The sequence below is a fragment of the Carcharodon carcharias genome, chromosome 6 (assembly GCF_017639515.1).
Source record: "Carcharodon carcharias isolate sCarCar2 chromosome 6, sCarCar2.pri, whole genome shotgun sequence".
In the NCBI taxonomy this organism is placed as follows: domain Eukaryota; kingdom Metazoa; phylum Chordata; class Chondrichthyes; order Lamniformes; family Lamnidae; genus Carcharodon; species Carcharodon carcharias.
In genome coordinates this window covers 159,878,597-159,897,893 of record NC_054472.1, presented here as the reverse complement: position 1 = coordinate 159,897,893, position 19,297 = coordinate 159,878,597, and the positions used below count along the sequence as shown (strand labels likewise).

The 19,297-nt window shown below is 41.9% G+C and overlaps 1 protein-coding gene across 2 annotated transcripts in view; it reads left to right on the top strand.

The window, feature by feature from the left end:
* The window catches only part of LOC121279235 (protein FAM135B-like), a 454,418-nt gene that overhangs the window by 272,489 nt on the left and 162,632 nt on the right, over nt 1-19,297 (top strand). For both annotated transcript variants that reach the window (XM_041190288.1, XM_041190289.1), the window contains exons 6-7: nt 9,879-10,052; nt 10,812-10,938. In XM_041190288.1, the coding sequence (XP_041046222.1) occupies nt 9,879-10,052; nt 10,812-10,938 (301 nt within the window). The remainder of the gene's footprint in view (nt 1-9,878; nt 10,053-10,811; nt 10,939-19,297) is intronic.

Here is a 19,297-nt window from a genome sequence, read left to right as displayed (position 1 = left end):
AAATATCTGTGGATATTTTTATGAGGTATGATTTCATGTGCTTGATTGTGATGCATGGACTTTTTTTTGTAGCTTTTTACACCCTTATTTCATAATTTACAGGTTTGCAGCTCCCTGAGGCAGCCGTCTGCCTTCAGGGAGCTCTCTCTTAGCACTCAATTGGTGCCCGTGGTGATATCAGCGCCCACCGCCCTCCCACCCCCCACCCCGGCAGCGCTGAGCTTTTCAGCACGCGTTTCATGCTGTCTGGCTGTTAATTGGCCAGCCAGCACGAAATCATGGTCGGCGATCTGTTTCCCTGCTGCTCCCGGGCCCACCAATCACGCACGTCCGCCAAGGATAAAATTCAGGCCTATATAGATAATTAGCCTACTGAGATATCAAAGACCATCTTCACATTTACTTTTTGATCAGTAATTTTTAGAGATGAAGAGGGACCCAAATCAGTCAACTCCATAACTTTATCCTAATTCTTTGTGTGTTTTTTTTCATTCAACCCACATACTGATTGTGAGACTTCATAGTCATGTAGACATTGGATTAAAAATTCAATATTGTAATAACCTGGTTCATATGAAAAAGCAGTTGCATATTTCAGGTTTGCACTCGAGAGTGAGCTGCCCTGATTAATAATAACAACCACAATAGCAACAAATGTTTACATAGCACCCTTCTTATGCCCAAACAGCCCAAAACACTTTAGAAGTGGAGCAATAGCCACTGAACATGATGCTTAATTGCAGAAATGGAGAAGTGAGCATTTTGGAAAGAGAATACGAAATACCAAGTATGAGAAAGCTGAAAGCTATGCCATCAATGGTATAGCAAAGGAAGGGACGGTTACAATAGCTTAAGTAGAGGGCTCAAGTTATAAAATAGGACTGGAAAAGCTTGCAGAGACATGTTGGAATTAGGCCAGGAAGGGTTTCGAAGAAAAGGATGAAGAATTTAAAGTTGATGTGCAAGACAGGAACAGGTGTCAAAGACAAAGGTGAGGGCCAGTTAGTGTGGATTAAGCTATGAGCCACAGAAGTCTAGAGGACATAGAATTGTGTAAGATGGAACTGGAAGGCCAGAGAGGAGGGCATTCAAGAAATCAATCATTGAGTTGATGAAGATCTATATGAGTGCTTTGAGAGTTCAGAAGAGGAGACATAGGGAATGTGCCAGAGATGAAAGTAAGTGTTGGGCTAAGTATAGGGTTTGAAGCTCAGAACAAATGTAGATACTAAAATTGCAGATGTCGGGATCTGTATGAGCAAGCAACTTTAATCCACTTCAGTTTTTGCAGTTTTGGGCTGAAGGAAATTAGCTCATACAAGACTTGATATTGTTCAGGCGGTGGACAGCACCGTACAATCATGGAACTAAGGGTGGAGGTGAAGAGGTTGAGTTGGCATCAAAAGCATTAGGAACCTGCCTATAACTATGGATGATAATGCTAAGGGATGGATTTTAGCAGAAGGATAGAAGTTGATCATGAAGCATACTTAAGATGATTATCAAAAAATTAATGTGGTGATGGCACGCAGGTGAAGGATTTGGGGGCAAGTGGCGTTGAAGAGAAGCGATAAAGATGGATGGAGCGTTCATTTATGTTGACTGCTCTGTAGAAGTTGAGGCTAATGGAGAAGGATAGCTTACCTTAGGCACATTTACACAGAGTCATATTGCTGTCTTGTATTAAGTAATTCAATCCATAATGTCCCATGTTTTATTTCTAATAAAGTTGAAGTCACTTGATCTCAACAAGGTCAGTAGTTGAAATATTGTAGCATGAGAAACATGTCACACTAGTTTTTGTCTTGGCATTGACTCCTCCTCATATATTTTGAACATTAGACTGTAAGTTGAGAACCTGCTGAGAATTCCATGTTATGCTAGTCCCTGGGGGAAATTTTAATTTGAAGTTGGGAACAAATCCTCACATACGCACCAATGTTGTCCGGTATGACTGAACAATAGGGAAATATCAACAGATTTAGACAAATACTTTTAATTAATGAGGAAGTTTTTTTAAATTCATTTATGTGAGGTGGGTATCACTGGCTATGCCAGCATTTATTGCCCATCCCTAATTGCCCTTGGTGGTGATGAGCTGTGCTCTTGAACCATTGCAGTCCCTGTGGTGTAGGTACAACCACAGTGCTTTTAGGGAGGGCGTTCCAGGATTTTGCCCCAGGAACAGTGATATTTTCCAAGTCAGGATGTTGAGTGTCTTGGATGAGAACTTCCAGGTGATGATGTTCCCATGTATCAGCTGCCTTTGTCCTTCTAGATGGCAGGGTTTGTGGGTTTGGAAACTGCTGTCTAAGTACCCTTGGTGAGTTCCTGCAGTGTATTTAGTAGATGGCATACACTGCTGCCACTGTTCATTGGGGCTGGAGGGAGTGAATGTTTGCAGAAGGGCTGTCAATCAAGCAGGCTCCTGATGCTACACTTGGTGAAATGCTGTCTTGATGTCAAGGGCCGTCATCTCACCTCACCTCTGGAGTACATTTCTTTTGCCCATGTTGACCGAGCTGTAATGAAGTCAGGAGTTGAGTGGCCCTGGCAGAACCCAAACTGAGCGACAGTGAGCAGGTTATTGCTAAGCAAGTGCCACTTGAAAGCACAGTTGATTATCCCTTGAATCACTTTACTGATGATGGAGAGTAGACTGATGGAGTGGTAATTGGCCGGGTTGGATTTGTCATGCTTTTGTGTACAGGACATTGCTAGGCAATTTCCCACATAGCCGTGTAAATGCCAGTGTTTTAGCTATACTAGAACAGCTTGGCCAGGGGTGTGGCAAATTCTGGAGCACAAGTCTTCAGGGGCAGGTGATGGCAGAATGGTATTAGCGCTGGATTGGTAATCTAGGTAATGCTCTGGGGACTTGGGTTTGAATCCCGCCATGGTAGATGTTGGAATTTGAATTCAATAACAATCTGGAATGATGACCATGAAGAAGAATCATATGGACTCGTAATGTTAACTCTGCCTTTCTATCCACAGATGCTGTCAGACCTGCTGCGTTTTTCCAGCATTTTTTGTTTGTGTTTCAGATTTCCAGCACCTGCAGTATTTTGCCTTTATATTACCCTGAAACCATTGTCGATTGTTGTAAAAATGCCCTTTAGAGAAGAAAATATGGCAACATGTGATGCCAGACCACAGCAATGTGGTTGACACTGAAAAGGCCTAGCAAGCCTCTCAGTTGTATCAAACTGCTACAAAGTCTCAAAAAGAATGAAACCAGATGGACCACCCAGCATCAACCGGAAATAACAACAGAAAACTCAGACTTGTCGACCCTGCAAAGCCCTCCTTTGCAGCATTTGGGGTTTGTGCCAAATTTGGGAGAGCTGTCTCCCAGACTAGTTAAGCAACAGCCTGACATAGTCACCCTAACGGAATCATATCTTAGAGATAAGGTCCCAGACATCACCATCACCAGCCCTGGGTATGACCTGTCCCACCAGCAGGTCAGACCCAGCAGAAGGGGTAATACAGTGATATACAGTCAGGAGGGAGTTGCCCTGGGAATCCTCAACATCGACTCTGGACCCCATGAAGTCTCATGGCATCAGGTCAAACATGGGCAAGGAAACCTCCTGCAGATAACCACGTACTGCCCTCCCTCAGCTGATGAGTCAGTGCTCCTCTATGTTGATCATGACATGCAAAAAGCACTGGGCGGGGGGCAAGGGTGCAGAATGTACTCTTGAGTGGGGGACTTCAATGTCCATCACCAAGACTAGCTCAGTAGACTACTTATGTGCCAAACAGCACAAGCAGCAAGTGATAGACAGAGCTAAGCGATCCCACAGCCAATAGATCAGATCTAAGCGGTGGCAGCCCTGCCACATCCAGTCGTGAATGGTGGTGGACAATTAAACAACTCACTGGAGGAAGAGGCTCCACAAATATCCCCATCCTCAATGACGGGGGAGCCCAGCACATCAGTGCAAAAGGTAAAGCTGAATCATTCACAACAATCTTCAGCCGGAAGTGCCAAGTGAATGATCCATCTCGGCCTCCTCTGGAGGTCCCCAGGATCACAGATGTCAGTCTTCAGCCAATTCGATTCACTCCACGTGATATCAAGAAACAGCTGAAGGCACTGGATACTGCAAAGGCTATGGGCCTGGCAATATTCTGGCAATAATACTGAAGACTTGTGCTCCAGAATTTGCTGCACCCCTAGCCAAGAAATTCCAGTACAGCTACGACACTAGCATCTATGTGGAAACCTGCCCGGTATGTCCTGTACACAAAAAGCAGGACAAATCTAACTGGGCTGATTATCGTCCATCTGTTTACCCTCGATCATCAGTAAAGTATTGGAAGTGGACATCAACAGTGCTATCAAGCAGCACTTGCTTAGCAATAACCAGCTCACTAACGCCCAGTTTGGGTTCCACCAGGGCCACTCAGCTCCTGACCTCATTACAGCCTTGGTTCAAGCATTGAAAAAAGAGCTGAAATCCGGAGGTAAGGTAAGAGTGACTGCCCTTGACATCAAGGCCATAATTGACCAAGTGTGGCATCAAGGAGCCCTAGCAAAACTGGGGTCAATGGAAATCAAGGGAAAACTCTCCACGAAGGAAGATGATTGTGGTCATTGGAGGTCAGTCATCTCACTCCAGGACATCACTGAAGGAGTTCCACGGGGTACTGTCCTTGGCCTAAATATCTTCAGCTGCTTCATCAATTACCTTTCTCCATCATAAGGTCAGAAGTGACGATGATCACTGAGGATTGCACAATGTTTAGCACCATTCATGACTCCTCAGTTACGGAAGCAGTCCATGTCCAAATGCAGCACAACCTGGACAATATCCAGTCTTCGGCTGACAAGTGGCTTGTAACATTCACGCCACACAAATGCCAGGCAATGTCCATCTTCAACAAGAGAGAGTCCAACCATTACCCCTTGATGTTCCCTGGCATTACCATCGCTGATTCCCCCACTAGCAACATCCTGGGGGTTACCATTGACCAGAAACTGAACTGGACTAGCCACATAAATACTGAGGCTATAAGAACAGCTAAGAGCCTAGGAACCCTATGATAAGTAACTAACCTCCTGACTCCCCAAAGCCTGTCCACCATCTACAAGACCCAAGTCAGGAGTGTGATGGAATACTCCCCACTTGCCTGGATGGATGCAGCTCCCACAACACCCAAGAAGCTTGACACCACCCAGGACAAAGCAGCCCACTTGATTGGAACCACATCCACAACCATTCACTCCCTCCACCACCAAAAGACAGTGTGTATCATCTGCAAGATGCACTGCAGGAATTCACCAAGACTGTTAGACAGCATCTTTCAAATCCACGGCCACTACCAGCAAGAAAGACAGGGGCAGCAGACAGATGGGAACACTACCACCTGGAAGTTCCCCTCCAAGTCACTCACCATCCTGACTTGGAAATATATCACCGTTCCTTCACTATCGTTGGGTCAAAATCCTGGAACTCCTGTTCAAACAGCACTGTGGATGTTCCTACACCACATGATTACAGAGGTTCAAGAAGGCAGCTCACCACCACCTTCTCAAGGGCAGCTAGGGATGGGCAATAAATGCTGGTCTACCCAACAAAGCCCACATCCCCTGAATGAATAAATAAATCTATTGCCAGAATATGGCCAGGGCCCATAGCCCAGTGCCCTCAGCTGTTTCTTGATATCATATGAAGTGAATCAAATTGGCTAAAGACTGCTGGGGACCTCTGGAGGAGGCCGTGATGGGTCATGCACTGGGCACTTCTGGCTGAAGATTGTTGCAAATGCAAATCTTTTTCACTTGTGTGCTGGCCTCCTCCATCATTCACGATGGGGATATTTTTGAAGCCTACTCCTCCAGTGACTTGTTTACTTGTTCCCCCACCATTCATGACTGAATGTGGCAGGACTGCAGAGCTTAAATCTGATCCATTGGTTGTGGGATCACTTAGCTCTGGCTTTCACTTGCTGCGTACGCTGTTTGGAATGCAAATAATCATTTGTCATAGCTTCACCAGATTGACACTTCATTTTTAGGTATGCCTGGTGCTGCTCCTGGCATGCCCTCCTGCACTCTTCATTGAACCAGTGTTGGTCCCCTGGCTTGATGGTAGTGGTAGAGTGGGGCATATGCTGGGCCATGAGGTTACCGATTGTGGTTGAGTACAATTATGTTGCTGCTGAAGGCCCACAGCACCCCATATCCCCCACTCTACTACTACCATCAAGCCAGGGGATCAATCCTGGATCAACGACTACATGATCATCAACAGCATGTTTCCTTGTCCATGTTTGACCTAATGCCATGAGACTTAATGGGGGCCGGAATCAATGTTGAGGACTCATAGGACAACTCCCTCCCCATTGTGTATCACTGTGCCACCACCTCTGCTGGTTGGACAGAAAATGCCAGGTGGTCCATCCACTTTCTTTTGTTTTTATTTGACTGATACAACTGAGTTGCTTGCTGGGCCTTTTTAAGAGTCAACCACATTACTGCAGTCACGTTTAGGCCAGACCAGGTGACGATGGCAGATTTCCTTCCCTAAAGGGCATTTGTGAACTAAATGGGTTTTTATGATAATCGACAATCCACAATGGGTTCATAGTCATCATTCGACTTTTAATTCCAGATTTTTACTGAATTCAAATTTCACCATCTGCCATGGTGAATTCGAATCTGGATTCCCAGAGCATTAACCTGGATCTCTAGATTACCAGTTCTTTGACAATACCACTAGGTCACCACCTCCCCGAAAAAATATCCACATTTTCAATATATCAGTCTGGCGACTGATTGAGTTTGACACACCTCTAGATATGGGCCCAGATTAGTGGAATAAATGTCACTTTGTTTGTTGCCTGCAAGAATTTTTTGAAATCAGTTATTGCTAACCAGGTTCCTGATGGGCATGCATTCATGCCACATAACTAGCACAATTTGGCATTAAATTCACAGTTTAATCCAAAGAGGCCACAAAGTGGTTCACATTGGTTTCCAATGCGTATATTTTTATACTGATTTTTTTTATCCATGGACTATTGTTACAGTCCCTAAAAAAAAAGGCAAGCTTACCAAGAAATCCCAGTAAAAAAAAACTGATGGGCAAAATATCACTTTTTATAACTTTTATTTTGATTTTAACAACCAAACCAAAATCAATATAAATTAAGCATGAATTAACAAGCAAATTGTATTCAATAGAAACTATAAATTACACTTTAAATAGCTGATACAACAAAAATAGATTTCACGGATTTACTGACAGTCCTCTTCGCACATATGGCATGACATGTAGCCACAAATTCCTTCACAATTCTATCGTCCTCATATAGAATTCAACTCCCTTTCTTCACACAGGATTTGGTCATTGAATTGCCTCTGATAGCAGCTTTAATCCAGCCAAGTTTCACAGATACGGTCATCACCAGAAGTGCACAACTCTGCAGAACCTCTTTGGCTTGGTTCATAACAGTCTTTATGGCGTAAATTCCCTCGAGTCACCTTCATTGTACCATTCAATAGCACGCCGGTACACTCTATTAGCCAGCTCTTAATAACTGAAGTAGCGGCAGTAATTTTAGAAACATAGGAACAGGAGTAGGCCATTCGTCCACCATTCAGTTAGATCATGGCTGATCACCTACCTCAATGCCACTTTCCTGCACTACCCCCCACATCCTTTGATGACATTAGTATCCAGAAATCTATCAATTTCTACCTTGAAGATGCTCAATGATTGAGCTATCACAGCCCTCTGGGATAGAGAGAATTCCAAAGACCCACTACCCTCTGAGTGAAGAAATTCCACCTCATCTCAGTCTTAAATGGCTCACCTGTTATTCTGAGACTGCGTTCCTTGGTTCTAGACTCACTAGCCAAGGGAAACATGCTATCTACATCTACCCTGTCATGCCCTGTAAGAATTTTGTAAGTTTCATTGAGATCACCTCTCTTTCTTCAAAACTCTAGAGAATGCAAGCCCAGTTTCCTCAATCTCCCCTCATAAGACTACCATCTACTACCATCCCTATTCACTATCCCTGCTACTAAACCCAGGCTTTGAATTTTCATTCTTTTTAGCTACACACACAACTCCCTACAGCCTGCCTGCTTTGTCTCCCTGCTGAAATCTGACCTCAAAGTTTTGTGTCTTTTTTCCCCAATCAGCTTCAATTTGCCTAGCAACCTGAGGTCACAGCCTGATTTCCCAGGTGCCTTAATGTCGTAGCCATACATCACAAGTTACAACCACCCTTTCTCTGAAACCTGAAGCTTTTGGTTTCTATTTCAGTTAGGGACTGCCTCTATAAATACAGGCTTTGAAACCAAAGTTAGTGTGGATAGTAGCTTGCAAACACTTCCCACCTTGGTCTCGCAAATAACAGATTTCAACTGAATATGTGAAGGGGCAATGAATTACATTAGTGTAGATGTGAACACCTTACAGATAGGTTGTGAAAGAGCATGTATTACCGTGTGTCAGAGTTGTTTGGCTGAGGTATCCTGCTGTGCAATGAGTGCTAATTATTGTAAATATGAATTAGTTTAGCCCAGATATTCCATTAATACCGTGAGCCTGAGTTTAATTGTTCCAGGTGTCCCATCACACAATGTAAGGTTGACATTTTAGTTGATCTAAATCCAAACTGCAAACTTGTTAGTGAAACTGAAATAAAGTATCACACAGTGTGACTGTTCCATCATTATGTGTCATCAGAATATGAAAAACCTATATTTAGAAAACATAATGACACCAGGGACAGAATACAATTACCGTACAATAATTTTGTTAGGTGCCAATATTGCACTCTTGAAGTTTATAGATCTGAGTTTGCATGGACTGTACTACATTTAACATTGCAAAGTGAACATGATTTCTGGGAATACTATTCATTTTCTCTCTGAATGTTAATTGACACTATGCAAATGTTTTGACCTCTATTATTGCTGTGGGACTCTTGGATAGTACAAGGCATAGTTTCATTAAACAAGAGGAATAGGAAGATTTGTAGAAGCTGAAGCTTTCACTTTTTTGCTGCATTTATTTGTCTGAAGCCAATTTTTTAAGGTATTTGTGCTGTCTTCTGCCTTTGGTCTTCTTAGGTCATTTACCATAGGAAGAAATGATGTACTCACAGGTTGACAATATTCACCATTATGGATGTTAACAGAGCTGAACACAGTGAACAATGATTAAAAATTAAAGCAATGAGACATATCAACATTAGCAAAACTGAAATGAATAGTAATTGTACCAAATCCAACACTCAATCATAACTGTACAGCACATTCAATATCATGTTTCCCATGCCCTAGGCTTTTTAAACCTAAGTGTTACCACCTAACTACAATTTTTTTTATCTTGATTTCTTTCCTACTCTTTTCAATCTTACAGTTGCTTTGTGATATGAGGCTTGATTGACTGATATTTATTGTACTTCTTTCCATAAGTGCTTACATTTTGCTGTTTTCTGTCAGTAACATCTAGCCTGAAGCAAAGTTAGCGTGCATCTAAAACAGCAGAATCTGGATGGTTCATTCTAAGTGCATGCGTACATGAAATGGAGAACAGACTGTTTCAGGCTTGGTACCAAGCCAAGAATTAGATGAAAGCGACCTCAGTGGATCTTGAGCATCAGATTTAAACATGTTCTAACTTACTATATCTCTGTAACCATGGTTCTCTATTTACACTAAATGAATAATTATGATTTCCTTGCTAATTTAATTTGTTATGCTTTCTCTATTAAAACAGATTTTTGAATTACTTCGGATTGTACACATGTAATTCTTGTGAACACTTTTGCTCAATACAAAAGAATCCTCATAGGAGCGATGTCTCCCAGTTACGTCTGAAATACGTTTTTCTGTTTGCCTACAGATTGAGTGACATTGCAGGAATACCTTTGATCAGCAGCCGAAGACTAGGTCTTCATTTTCATCCCAGGAGGGGGTTACACCATCATGTACCTGTCATGTTTGATTATTTCCACCTCTCAGTCATATCCGTTACTGTGCATGCATCGCTTGTTGCTTTACACCAGCCCTTGATAAGGTACAGTAGTGACCTTGATTGCATTACCTTCTGTATGTTTTAATGGGATGTCTTACCAGAACATTAAATGTATGGTCACTAGTGCTCCAAATAATTCTCAGTGCAATAGTGAAAGTGTGATTCTTTCCAAAACAATATGTCATTAGACACAATGGCTACAGAGAAGAGATTGACATATCTTAACTCACTGTTTTGCCAAGAAGCAGCAGAATTTAAGGTCATACCTACTTACCCCCTCGTTGTCAGACCCTAATCTCACCCAGGCTCCATGCAGAAGCAGTACTTCTTTGCATGTAAGTACCTGTCAGAGGAAACTTCAACCCTGACCATTGTCAGGCTTTGCTTTGTAGTTAAAGGCGGAGCAGTGTTGATTGAGGAAGCAAAAATGCATCTTTTGTTAATTTGAGGAAAATGCTAGGGAAATTTGTTCTAAGACAATAAGGCAAGATCCAAGTTTAGCAAATATACGTAGCCTTACAACCCCTTTCCCCACAATACTCCATTGTTAGTGACATCAAAACGTTGGTGCAGAGTAGAAGAATCTTTGTAGCATCTGCCTCAAAACGTATCTGACCTGGGGAATTTGCTGCAAATAAAAGTGGGAAGAAAGGAGGGAAGATAAAAATTGAATTCTCAGTGCTGACATCCCTCACCTTAATGAGCACAAACAAAATATCATCCCCCCAAAACCCGTTGCCCAAAAAGTGGAACAAGCTATATAAATTCTTCACTTTCACTAGCAATTTTTGTATTCCTTAGTTTCCCTCGACTAAGCAAGGGGTCGTGGCTTGGTAAAAGTGGCCCAGAGATGGAACTGGATGTATCAAATCTGACTCTTGAAAACCTCATGTTTGGGTCCAGCTACTACAAACAGCTTACGGTAGAGGTAAGAGAGTTTCCATGTCAATTTTTGCTGGAGGATGTTTTTGAGGGTTTCAGATACTTTGCCTATATTTATGTGCTGAATCTACAGATGACTTCTGACTTATTCATTTGCCTTTGCTGTTCATTTTTGTGAGGTATCGTAATTAAAATCAAGTTGCATTGTGTTTTGTTTTATTAAGATGCCTTCCATAAAAAGTGGATTGTTTTATTTGTCTGTCAAACTCAGAGGAACTGAGGTCTAATGAGTGTGAGGAACTTAAAGTAATTAATATTAGTGAAGAGAAAAGTTCCGGAGAAATTAATGAGACTAAAATTGCCTGGACCTGATGGCTTACATCCGATGATTTTAAAAGAGGCGGCTGCAGTGGAAGTGGATACATTGATTTTTTTTTTTTACGTGCCAAGATTCCTTCAAATTAGAAGGGTTCTCATGGATTCAAAGGTAGCAAATGTATCACTGCAATCAAGAAGGGTGGGAGAGAAAACAATATAGGCCAGAAGCCTGACATCAGTAATTTGGCAAATGCAACAATCTATTATTAGTGAAGTATTAAAAGGGCACTTAGAAAGTCAACTTCTGATCTCCAGGGCAGTGTAACTGGTTGGGTACCTCAAAGATACGCTGGGGACCCCATCCCACCAGGTAAAGTTTGAAAGGTAATTGCTGGAAAGTGCAAACTTCCCTTGGACAATTGCCCTGAACTGGGAACTTTCCAAAAATGTCATGGTTCTGACTATGTTCCATCAATAGTTAACTAGAAAAAATTAGAAGGATTAAAACCACTTCTCAAACCTAGGTAACTATTGTACATACCCACACTTACCTCCCCATGGGAAACACCCACCCCCTGACTACACCCCCCCATGGGTACTCCCCACCCCCACGGGATATCCCCACACCCCTTCCCCTCTCCATTGGAGCCCCGCCCACCATGGGATTCACCCTACCATGGGATTTCCTCCCCCCCTTGCGATTTCCTCCCCCCCGCCACTGACCCCCCATGGGATTCTTTCACCACCTCCCAATGCCCACCCCCTCCTGAGACACGACCTGGCCCGACCCCTCCACCCCGAGGCCCGACCTGACCCCCTTTTCCTCGATGCCCGCATTGACCCACCACCACCACCCTCCCCAAAATCTGACCCACTTCTACACTTACCTTCTCCCGGGCCTGTCAAGGAACTTTAAACTTGGCTGGACTTTTATCTTTGAAAATCCACCCCTTTCTTTGTCGATAGCCTGAGATGAAACCAGCCAATTTGCAAGATTGGTGTCGTATTTGACCCCAAGAAGAGCTTCCAACCACATTCCCTGCACCATCATCAAATGCCTATCCACATCCATAATATCATCCCTTTGTTCTTGCCTCAGCTCATTTGCTGCTGAAGCTGTCATTTGTGCCTTTGTTACCTCTAGACTTCATTGTTCCCAATACACTCCTGGCTGACCTTCTGCATTTTACCCTCTGTGAACCTGAAGTCATTCAAAACTCTGCTGCTCATGTCCTTATTTGCACCTAGTCTTGTTCAGGAGATCAAACACAAAACCCTGTGTTTGCTGACCCACATTGGCTCCTGGTCAAATGTTGTCTTGATTTTAAAATTCTTATCCTTGTTTTCTTGGTCATAACCCTCTCTCTTTCTCTCAGCCTTCTGAGATATCTGTGCTCATCTAATTCTGACCCCATGAACATCCTGCAATTTAATTTCTCTGCCTTTGGTGGCCATGACTGCCGCTGCCTAGGCTGTAAGATATGGAATCTCCTCCCTAAACCTCTCCGACTCTCCAACTGACTTTCTTCTTTTCAGATTCTACTTGAAACTTACCTCTTTGATGAAACCTTTGGCCATCTGTCCTAATTTCACCTTGCGTGGCTCAGTATCTAATTTTGCCTCATAACGCTCCTGTGAAGTGTCTTGTTGCATTACATGACTGGGATATATAAGTTGTTGTTGATCAATTCTTGGGCCTCAGCTATTTACAATCTCATTCAATAATTTAGATGAGAGGCTCAAAGAATATGTCCAAGTTTACTGACAACGCAAAGCTAGTTGGGGGAGTAAGCTGTGAGGAGGACACAAAGAGGCTACAAAGGATTATAGAATGGATAATGATTGGGCAACAAGGTGGCAACTCATTAGAATATGGGGAAATTAGATTATATCCACATTGGTGGGAACAACAGAAGAGCAGAATATTTTAGAAAGATGAGAGACTAGTAAATGTTGTGAGGATTGGATTTGGGTCTCCTTGTACAGGAATCATAGAAATTTTTCAACATGCAGGCACAGTAAGCAATTCAGAAGGTAAATAGTATGTTAGCCTGCATTGTAAGGGGCTGGTATGTAAGAACAATTTAAAGCCTTGCTGTAGTTATACTTTGATCTCCTTGCCTAGGGAAGGGTACACTCGCATGAGTGGGAGATGCAGAAAGGTTCACTAGGTTGATTTCTAGGATGAAAGAGTTGCCATATCAGGAGAAATTGAGTAGAATGGGCCTACGTTTGCTGGTGTTTCACAAAATGAGAGGTGACCTAATTAAAACGTATAGTTAGCCTTAGTGTTGGTATAAGGGGTTAGTTATTTAGGATTGAGATGAGGAGAAATTTTTTCACTTGGGGGGCTGTGAATTTTTGGAATTCTGTATCCCAGAGATCTGTTGAATGTAGACAAGACTTATATTGATAGATTTTTGGAAAATAAGGGAATAAAGAGAAATGGGTAATAAGATGGGAATGTGAAGTTGAGGTAGAATATTAGCCATGATCTTATTGAATGGTGGAGCAGGCTCAAAGGGCAGAATTTTTCTTTTGTTCGTTCATGGGATGTGAGTGTCGCTGGCTAGGCCAGCATCTATTGCCTACCCCTAATTACCCTTCGTCAGAGGGCATTTAAGAGTCAACCACATTGCTGTGGGTCTGGAGTTACATGTAGGCCAGACCAGGTAAGGACAGCAAATTTCCTTCCCTGAACCAGATGGGTTTTTACAACAAGCAATGGTTTCATGGTCATCATCAGACTTTTAATTCCAGATTTTTATTGAATTCAAATTTCTCCAGCTGCTGTGGTGGGATTCTAACCCAGGTTCCCAGAACATTACCCCGGGTTTTGGGAATACCAGTTCAGTGACAAAACTCAGCAGGTCTGGCAGCGCCTGTGACAAGAGAAACAGAGTTACCATTTTGGGTCCGTATGACTCTTCTTCAGAGCCAAAGAATGACCCACTCCTGCTTCTAGTCCTTATGTCCCAACATTCCCTGATGTTAACATGTTTTAACTTAGGAAAATAGTGAAATGGAGCGATTTAGGTTGAAATAATGCAGCCTAGAGCCCAAGCAGCTAAAAGCATGGCCTCCAGTGGTGGGGTGAAGGGGAGGAGGTAGCAGGATGCACAAGATGCCTGAGTCAGATGAACAGAAAGTTTGGGAAAACAAAGGTTGTAGAGCTGATAATAGGGATGGGACAAGGCAAGAAGGGAGTTAGACAAGGATAATAATTTTAAATTTGAAATGTTCTGTAACAGCTACTGTGGGCGAGCATGGACAATGATAATGGGCAACTGGAGCAGGATACAATCTGATTTTGTCAGCAGAGGTTAGGAGAAATTGGCATTTGAAGAGGACGGAAGGCTGCCCAGGAGAATATTGAAATAGTCAGGCCGGAAGTAACAGAGGCAGGAATAAGGTTTCAGGGCCGGATGGAGAGTATGTGGATCTCTCCCGAGCTCCCACCTATGCCTGGCCTTCTATTTTGCTCCACCTGCTCCACCCCCTCTTAAACAGTATAAATTCCATCACATTTCTACTTCTGTTTAGCTCTGAAGAAGAGTCATACATATTCGAAACGTTAACTCTGTTTCTCTCTCCACAGATGCTGCCAGACCTGTTGAGTTTTTCCAGTATTTTCTGTTTCTGTTGGAGAGTATATGGGTTCGGAAGCTCAGTTTAGAGTCAAATAGTTCTGCAAAGTTGCAAGTAGCTGGGTTTAACCTGTAACTGTGGCTGAGAAGGAGGAGGGTGGAATCAGTGCTGAATAGAATGTTAACAAATTTCACAGTCTGGCTCCAACATTGCCTAAGGCATGGGAATAGACTCCTTACAAACTTTGAGGCAGTGGTGAGGTCATTAGTGTTTCCAATGTTTATCTGGTTGAAGTAATACCTCATTCAAAACTGGATGTTAAGTTAGTTTTTGTTTTCTTAGATCCAAAATGGATGATCTCTCTACACTGAAATCCATCTGCCAACAAATTTGTCCACTCACTTGATCTGTCAAAGCCCCGTTGCAACTTTTACCTTCCAGCTGCTCCAGCCATTATGTGACCTAACATAGTGTTGTCATCAAACTTAGTTATATAGCTCTCTCTTCTTATAAGACATTGATAACTAGAGTGAAAAGCTGGATGCAGATTATTTTTAATATTCATTCACAGGATGTGGGCTTCGCTGGCTGGGCCAGCAATTATTGCCCATCCCTAGAATCACTTCTAGTCACACACTGCCAATTGGAATGCATACGCACTATCCATATTCATTTGTCTCTTACATCCTAACCATTTCGCAGTAGGTTGCCTCCAATTCCATGGGTTTCTGTTTTTGCTAACAACCTTTTATGTGGAGCCTTATTGATGCCATATAAATAATATTCATAGACACTTCATTATCTACCATGTTAGTGACCTCCTCAAAAAATTTGATGAGGTTAGTTAGACTTACTGTTTACAAATCCATTTTTTTCCTCTGATCAGTTCATATTTGACCAAGTGCTTTGTCACTCTGTACCTAATGACAGATTCCTTTAATTCACCACAATAAATGAAAAGGTGGATAGACAATGGCTAATATTTAAGGAACAAATGTATGCATTGCAACAGTTAGACATTCCTTTCTGGTGCAAAAACACAAGAAAAGCAGCCCAACTACAGCTAACAAAAGAATTTAAAGAATATGTTAGATCCAAAAGGAGTCATATAAAGTTGCTGGGAAAAACAGCAAGCCTGAGGATTGGGAGAAGTTTAGAATTCAGCAAAGGAGGGCCAAGAGACTGATGAAGAGTAGTATTGCAAAGAACATAAAAGTGGACTGTAGAAGCTTCTATAAGTATGTAAAAAGAAAAAAAATAGTGTAGACAAATATAGGTCCCTTACAGTCTGAAACAGAAGAATTTATAATAGAGAATAAGGATATGGCAGAACAATTAAACAGCTACTTTAGTTTTGTCTTCACGGAGGAAGACACAAATAACTTCCCAGAATGCTAAGGAACCAAGGGTCTCATGAGAAGGAGGAATTGAAGGAAATTAGTATTAATAAAACAATAGTGCAGGAGAAATTAATGGGATAGAAGGTCAATAAATCCCCAGGGCCCTATAATCTACATCCCAGGGTACTAAAGGAGTTCGCCATGGAAATAGTAGATGCGTTGGTTGTCATCTTCCAAAATTCTGTAGAGTCTGAACAGTCCTGGCAGATTGGAAGGTGGCAACTGTAAACCCACTATTTAAAAAAGGAGGGAAAGAGAAAACAGGGAATTACAGACCTAGGTTAGCCTAACATCAGTAGTAGGGAAAATGCTAGAGTCTATTATAAAGGACGCTAAATAACAGAACATTTAGAAAATATCAACAGGATTAGACAAAGTCAACATGGATTTATGAAAGATAAATCATGTTTGACAAATCTACTGGAGTTTTTCGAGGACTTAACTAGCAAAGTAGATAAGGGAGAATCAATGGATGTTGTGTATTTGGATTTTCAGAAAGCTTTCGATCAAGTCTCACATAAGAGGTTAGTGTGCAAAATTAAAGCGCATGGGTTTGGGGTAATATGTTGACATGGATTGAGAATTGGTTAGCAGGCAGGAAACGGAGAGTAGGAATAAATGGGTCTTTTTCAGAGTGGCAGGTGGTAACTAGTGGGGTACCTCAGGGATCAGTGCTTGAGGGCCAGCTATTCACAATATATACCAATGATTTGGATGAGGGAACTAAAGGTAATATTTCCATGTTTGCTGATGACACAAAACTTGGTGAGAATGTGAGTGGTGAAGAGGATGTTAAGAAGCTACAGGGCAATTTAGATACGTTGAGTAAGTGGGCAAATGCATGGCAGATGCAGTATAACGTGGATAAATGTGAAGTTATCCATGATGGTAAGAAAAACAGAATGGCAGAGTATTACTTAAAAAGGGATGGAGCAGGAAATGTTGATATACAAACGGACCTGGATGTCCTTGTACACCAATCACTGAAAGCAAGCATGCCGGTACTGCAAGCAGTTAAGAAGGCAAATGGCATGTTGGCCTTCATTATGAGACGACTTGAGTACAGCAAGGATATCTTATTGCAGCTGTACAAGGCTTTGGTAAGACCACACCAAAAGTATTATGTGCAGTTTTTGTATCCTTACCTAAGAAAAAATGTACTTGGTATACAGGGAGTGCAGTGAAGGTCCACCAGATTGTTTTCTGGGATGGCAGGATTGTTATATGAGAACAGATTGAGTTGAGTAGGCCTGTAGAACATACCAAAACTGAAAACTGTCCCCTTTGCACAGGGTTAGCGAACGTTACTTAATGTAAAGAGACTGAATGATGCTCATCCAAAATGGTCATCACGTATCAAGTGTTAAACAGAGACAAAGCGAAATCATGTTTGGATGCTTGCAATTTGAAATGCAGTGAAGGAAACATGAGTCCATAGCCTAGCTATTTCTTCGCAAATTTATGTTCACAAACTTGGATTGTGGGATTAGATTGTCATTAATTCAAAGTAAATGAAAATTCTAGATAATGATTTTCATCAACAGGTTGTCCTTTTTAAACATATACTTGATAGTAATAGCTGTTAGGCCTTTATTGTTATTCATTCATGGGTGCGGGTAATGCAGGCAAGGGCAGCATTTATTGATGTCTTTTAACCTGCTGCAGTCAGTGTAATATAGGTATGCCCACAGTGTTGTTCGTAAGAAGTTCTAGGATTTTGACTCAGTGATAAGGATGGAATGTCAATATGAGGTGTGACTTAGAGGGGAACTTCCAGGTATTGGTATTCCCATGCCTGCTGCCCTTGTCCTTCTGGGTGTTAATTGCTTATTAACTGTGTTCAACTGCAGGCAGGTGGTGGGCAATATCTTGGGATTCACATGTTCCTATAAATAGACACTGACTTAAACTGTGGTTGTTAGGTTGGGAGGTATTTGCTTGTAATCATTTGCAATGTAAATAAATGCTTATGGAAGTGTGTAAAGATTGGCCCCAGTTAATCATTCACCAACTGGCTTTCTGAAATTAGAATATTGGATGTTAGAGGTCAGCAGTTTGGAATATGCTGTCAAAGGAGCCTTGGTGAGTTGTTGTAGTGGAATGTTGCTTTATTATACTAGATACTTCAGAAGCATAGATCCCCTGCAACTACAATAATGCATCAGCACTTACTGGACTTAAATTTGCTGAAAACCTATTGCCATATCAATGGTGCATCTTTTGTGCATGCTGTTAATATGGTGCGCAAATTCCAGCAAGATGTGGTGTGAATGACTTTTGCCATTATAATTCTTGAATCTTTGTACCACTCAATCATTACCCTTCACCAAAAACAGCAAAAGTTATTCTGGCAGCAGAATCAATACATTGGTCGTGCTGCTTCATATTCACCCTCCCTTTGGTGTTACGCAGCCGCACAGTCATGCAGAAAATTGTGGTGTAAATTTCACTGAAGGATTGGGGAGCACAACAATCTAACTTACTGCTGCTTTTGCCAATATTGCCTTTGACAGTGAATTCTGGCCCATTATACATGGAAGCTTTAACAATGTGTGTGCAGAGACATGTTCTGTACAGTTGATTAAACAGTTGTCATAACACCTGCAAACGTATTGTTCAAAGACACAGTAAAGAGCTAGTTGGAAGCAATTTTGCTCCTATTAAGACTGCACATTGTGTTAAGTCTGTTCCTAATTGATGTTTTGCAAATCTTTAAATCTGTGTGTCACGACTGTGGTGTCATTCTTATGGCTGTTATTAGTTTGATGTAATTATTCCCAAGTATCTACTACTCTTTTAATCATAAGGATCTCTGATCAAGGGTTCAAATTTTTAAAAATGTGTCCCTTAACATAACTCAAAAATGTGTCAAAGTGCTGGAATGTAACCCCTGGCCTCTTTTAATCACAAACCACCTTATTAAACCTGCCTCCATGCCTCTTCCACTCTCACCTCGAACAACAAGTGCAAGGAGCTCAATGACTTTTTTATCACAAAGGTTGAGACCATCCATTCAGCTGCAACTGCCGCTTTCCTCCTTTCACCTAGCTCACCAGGAAAAATTTCACCTATTCGTTATCATTACCCAAGCTCTGAACT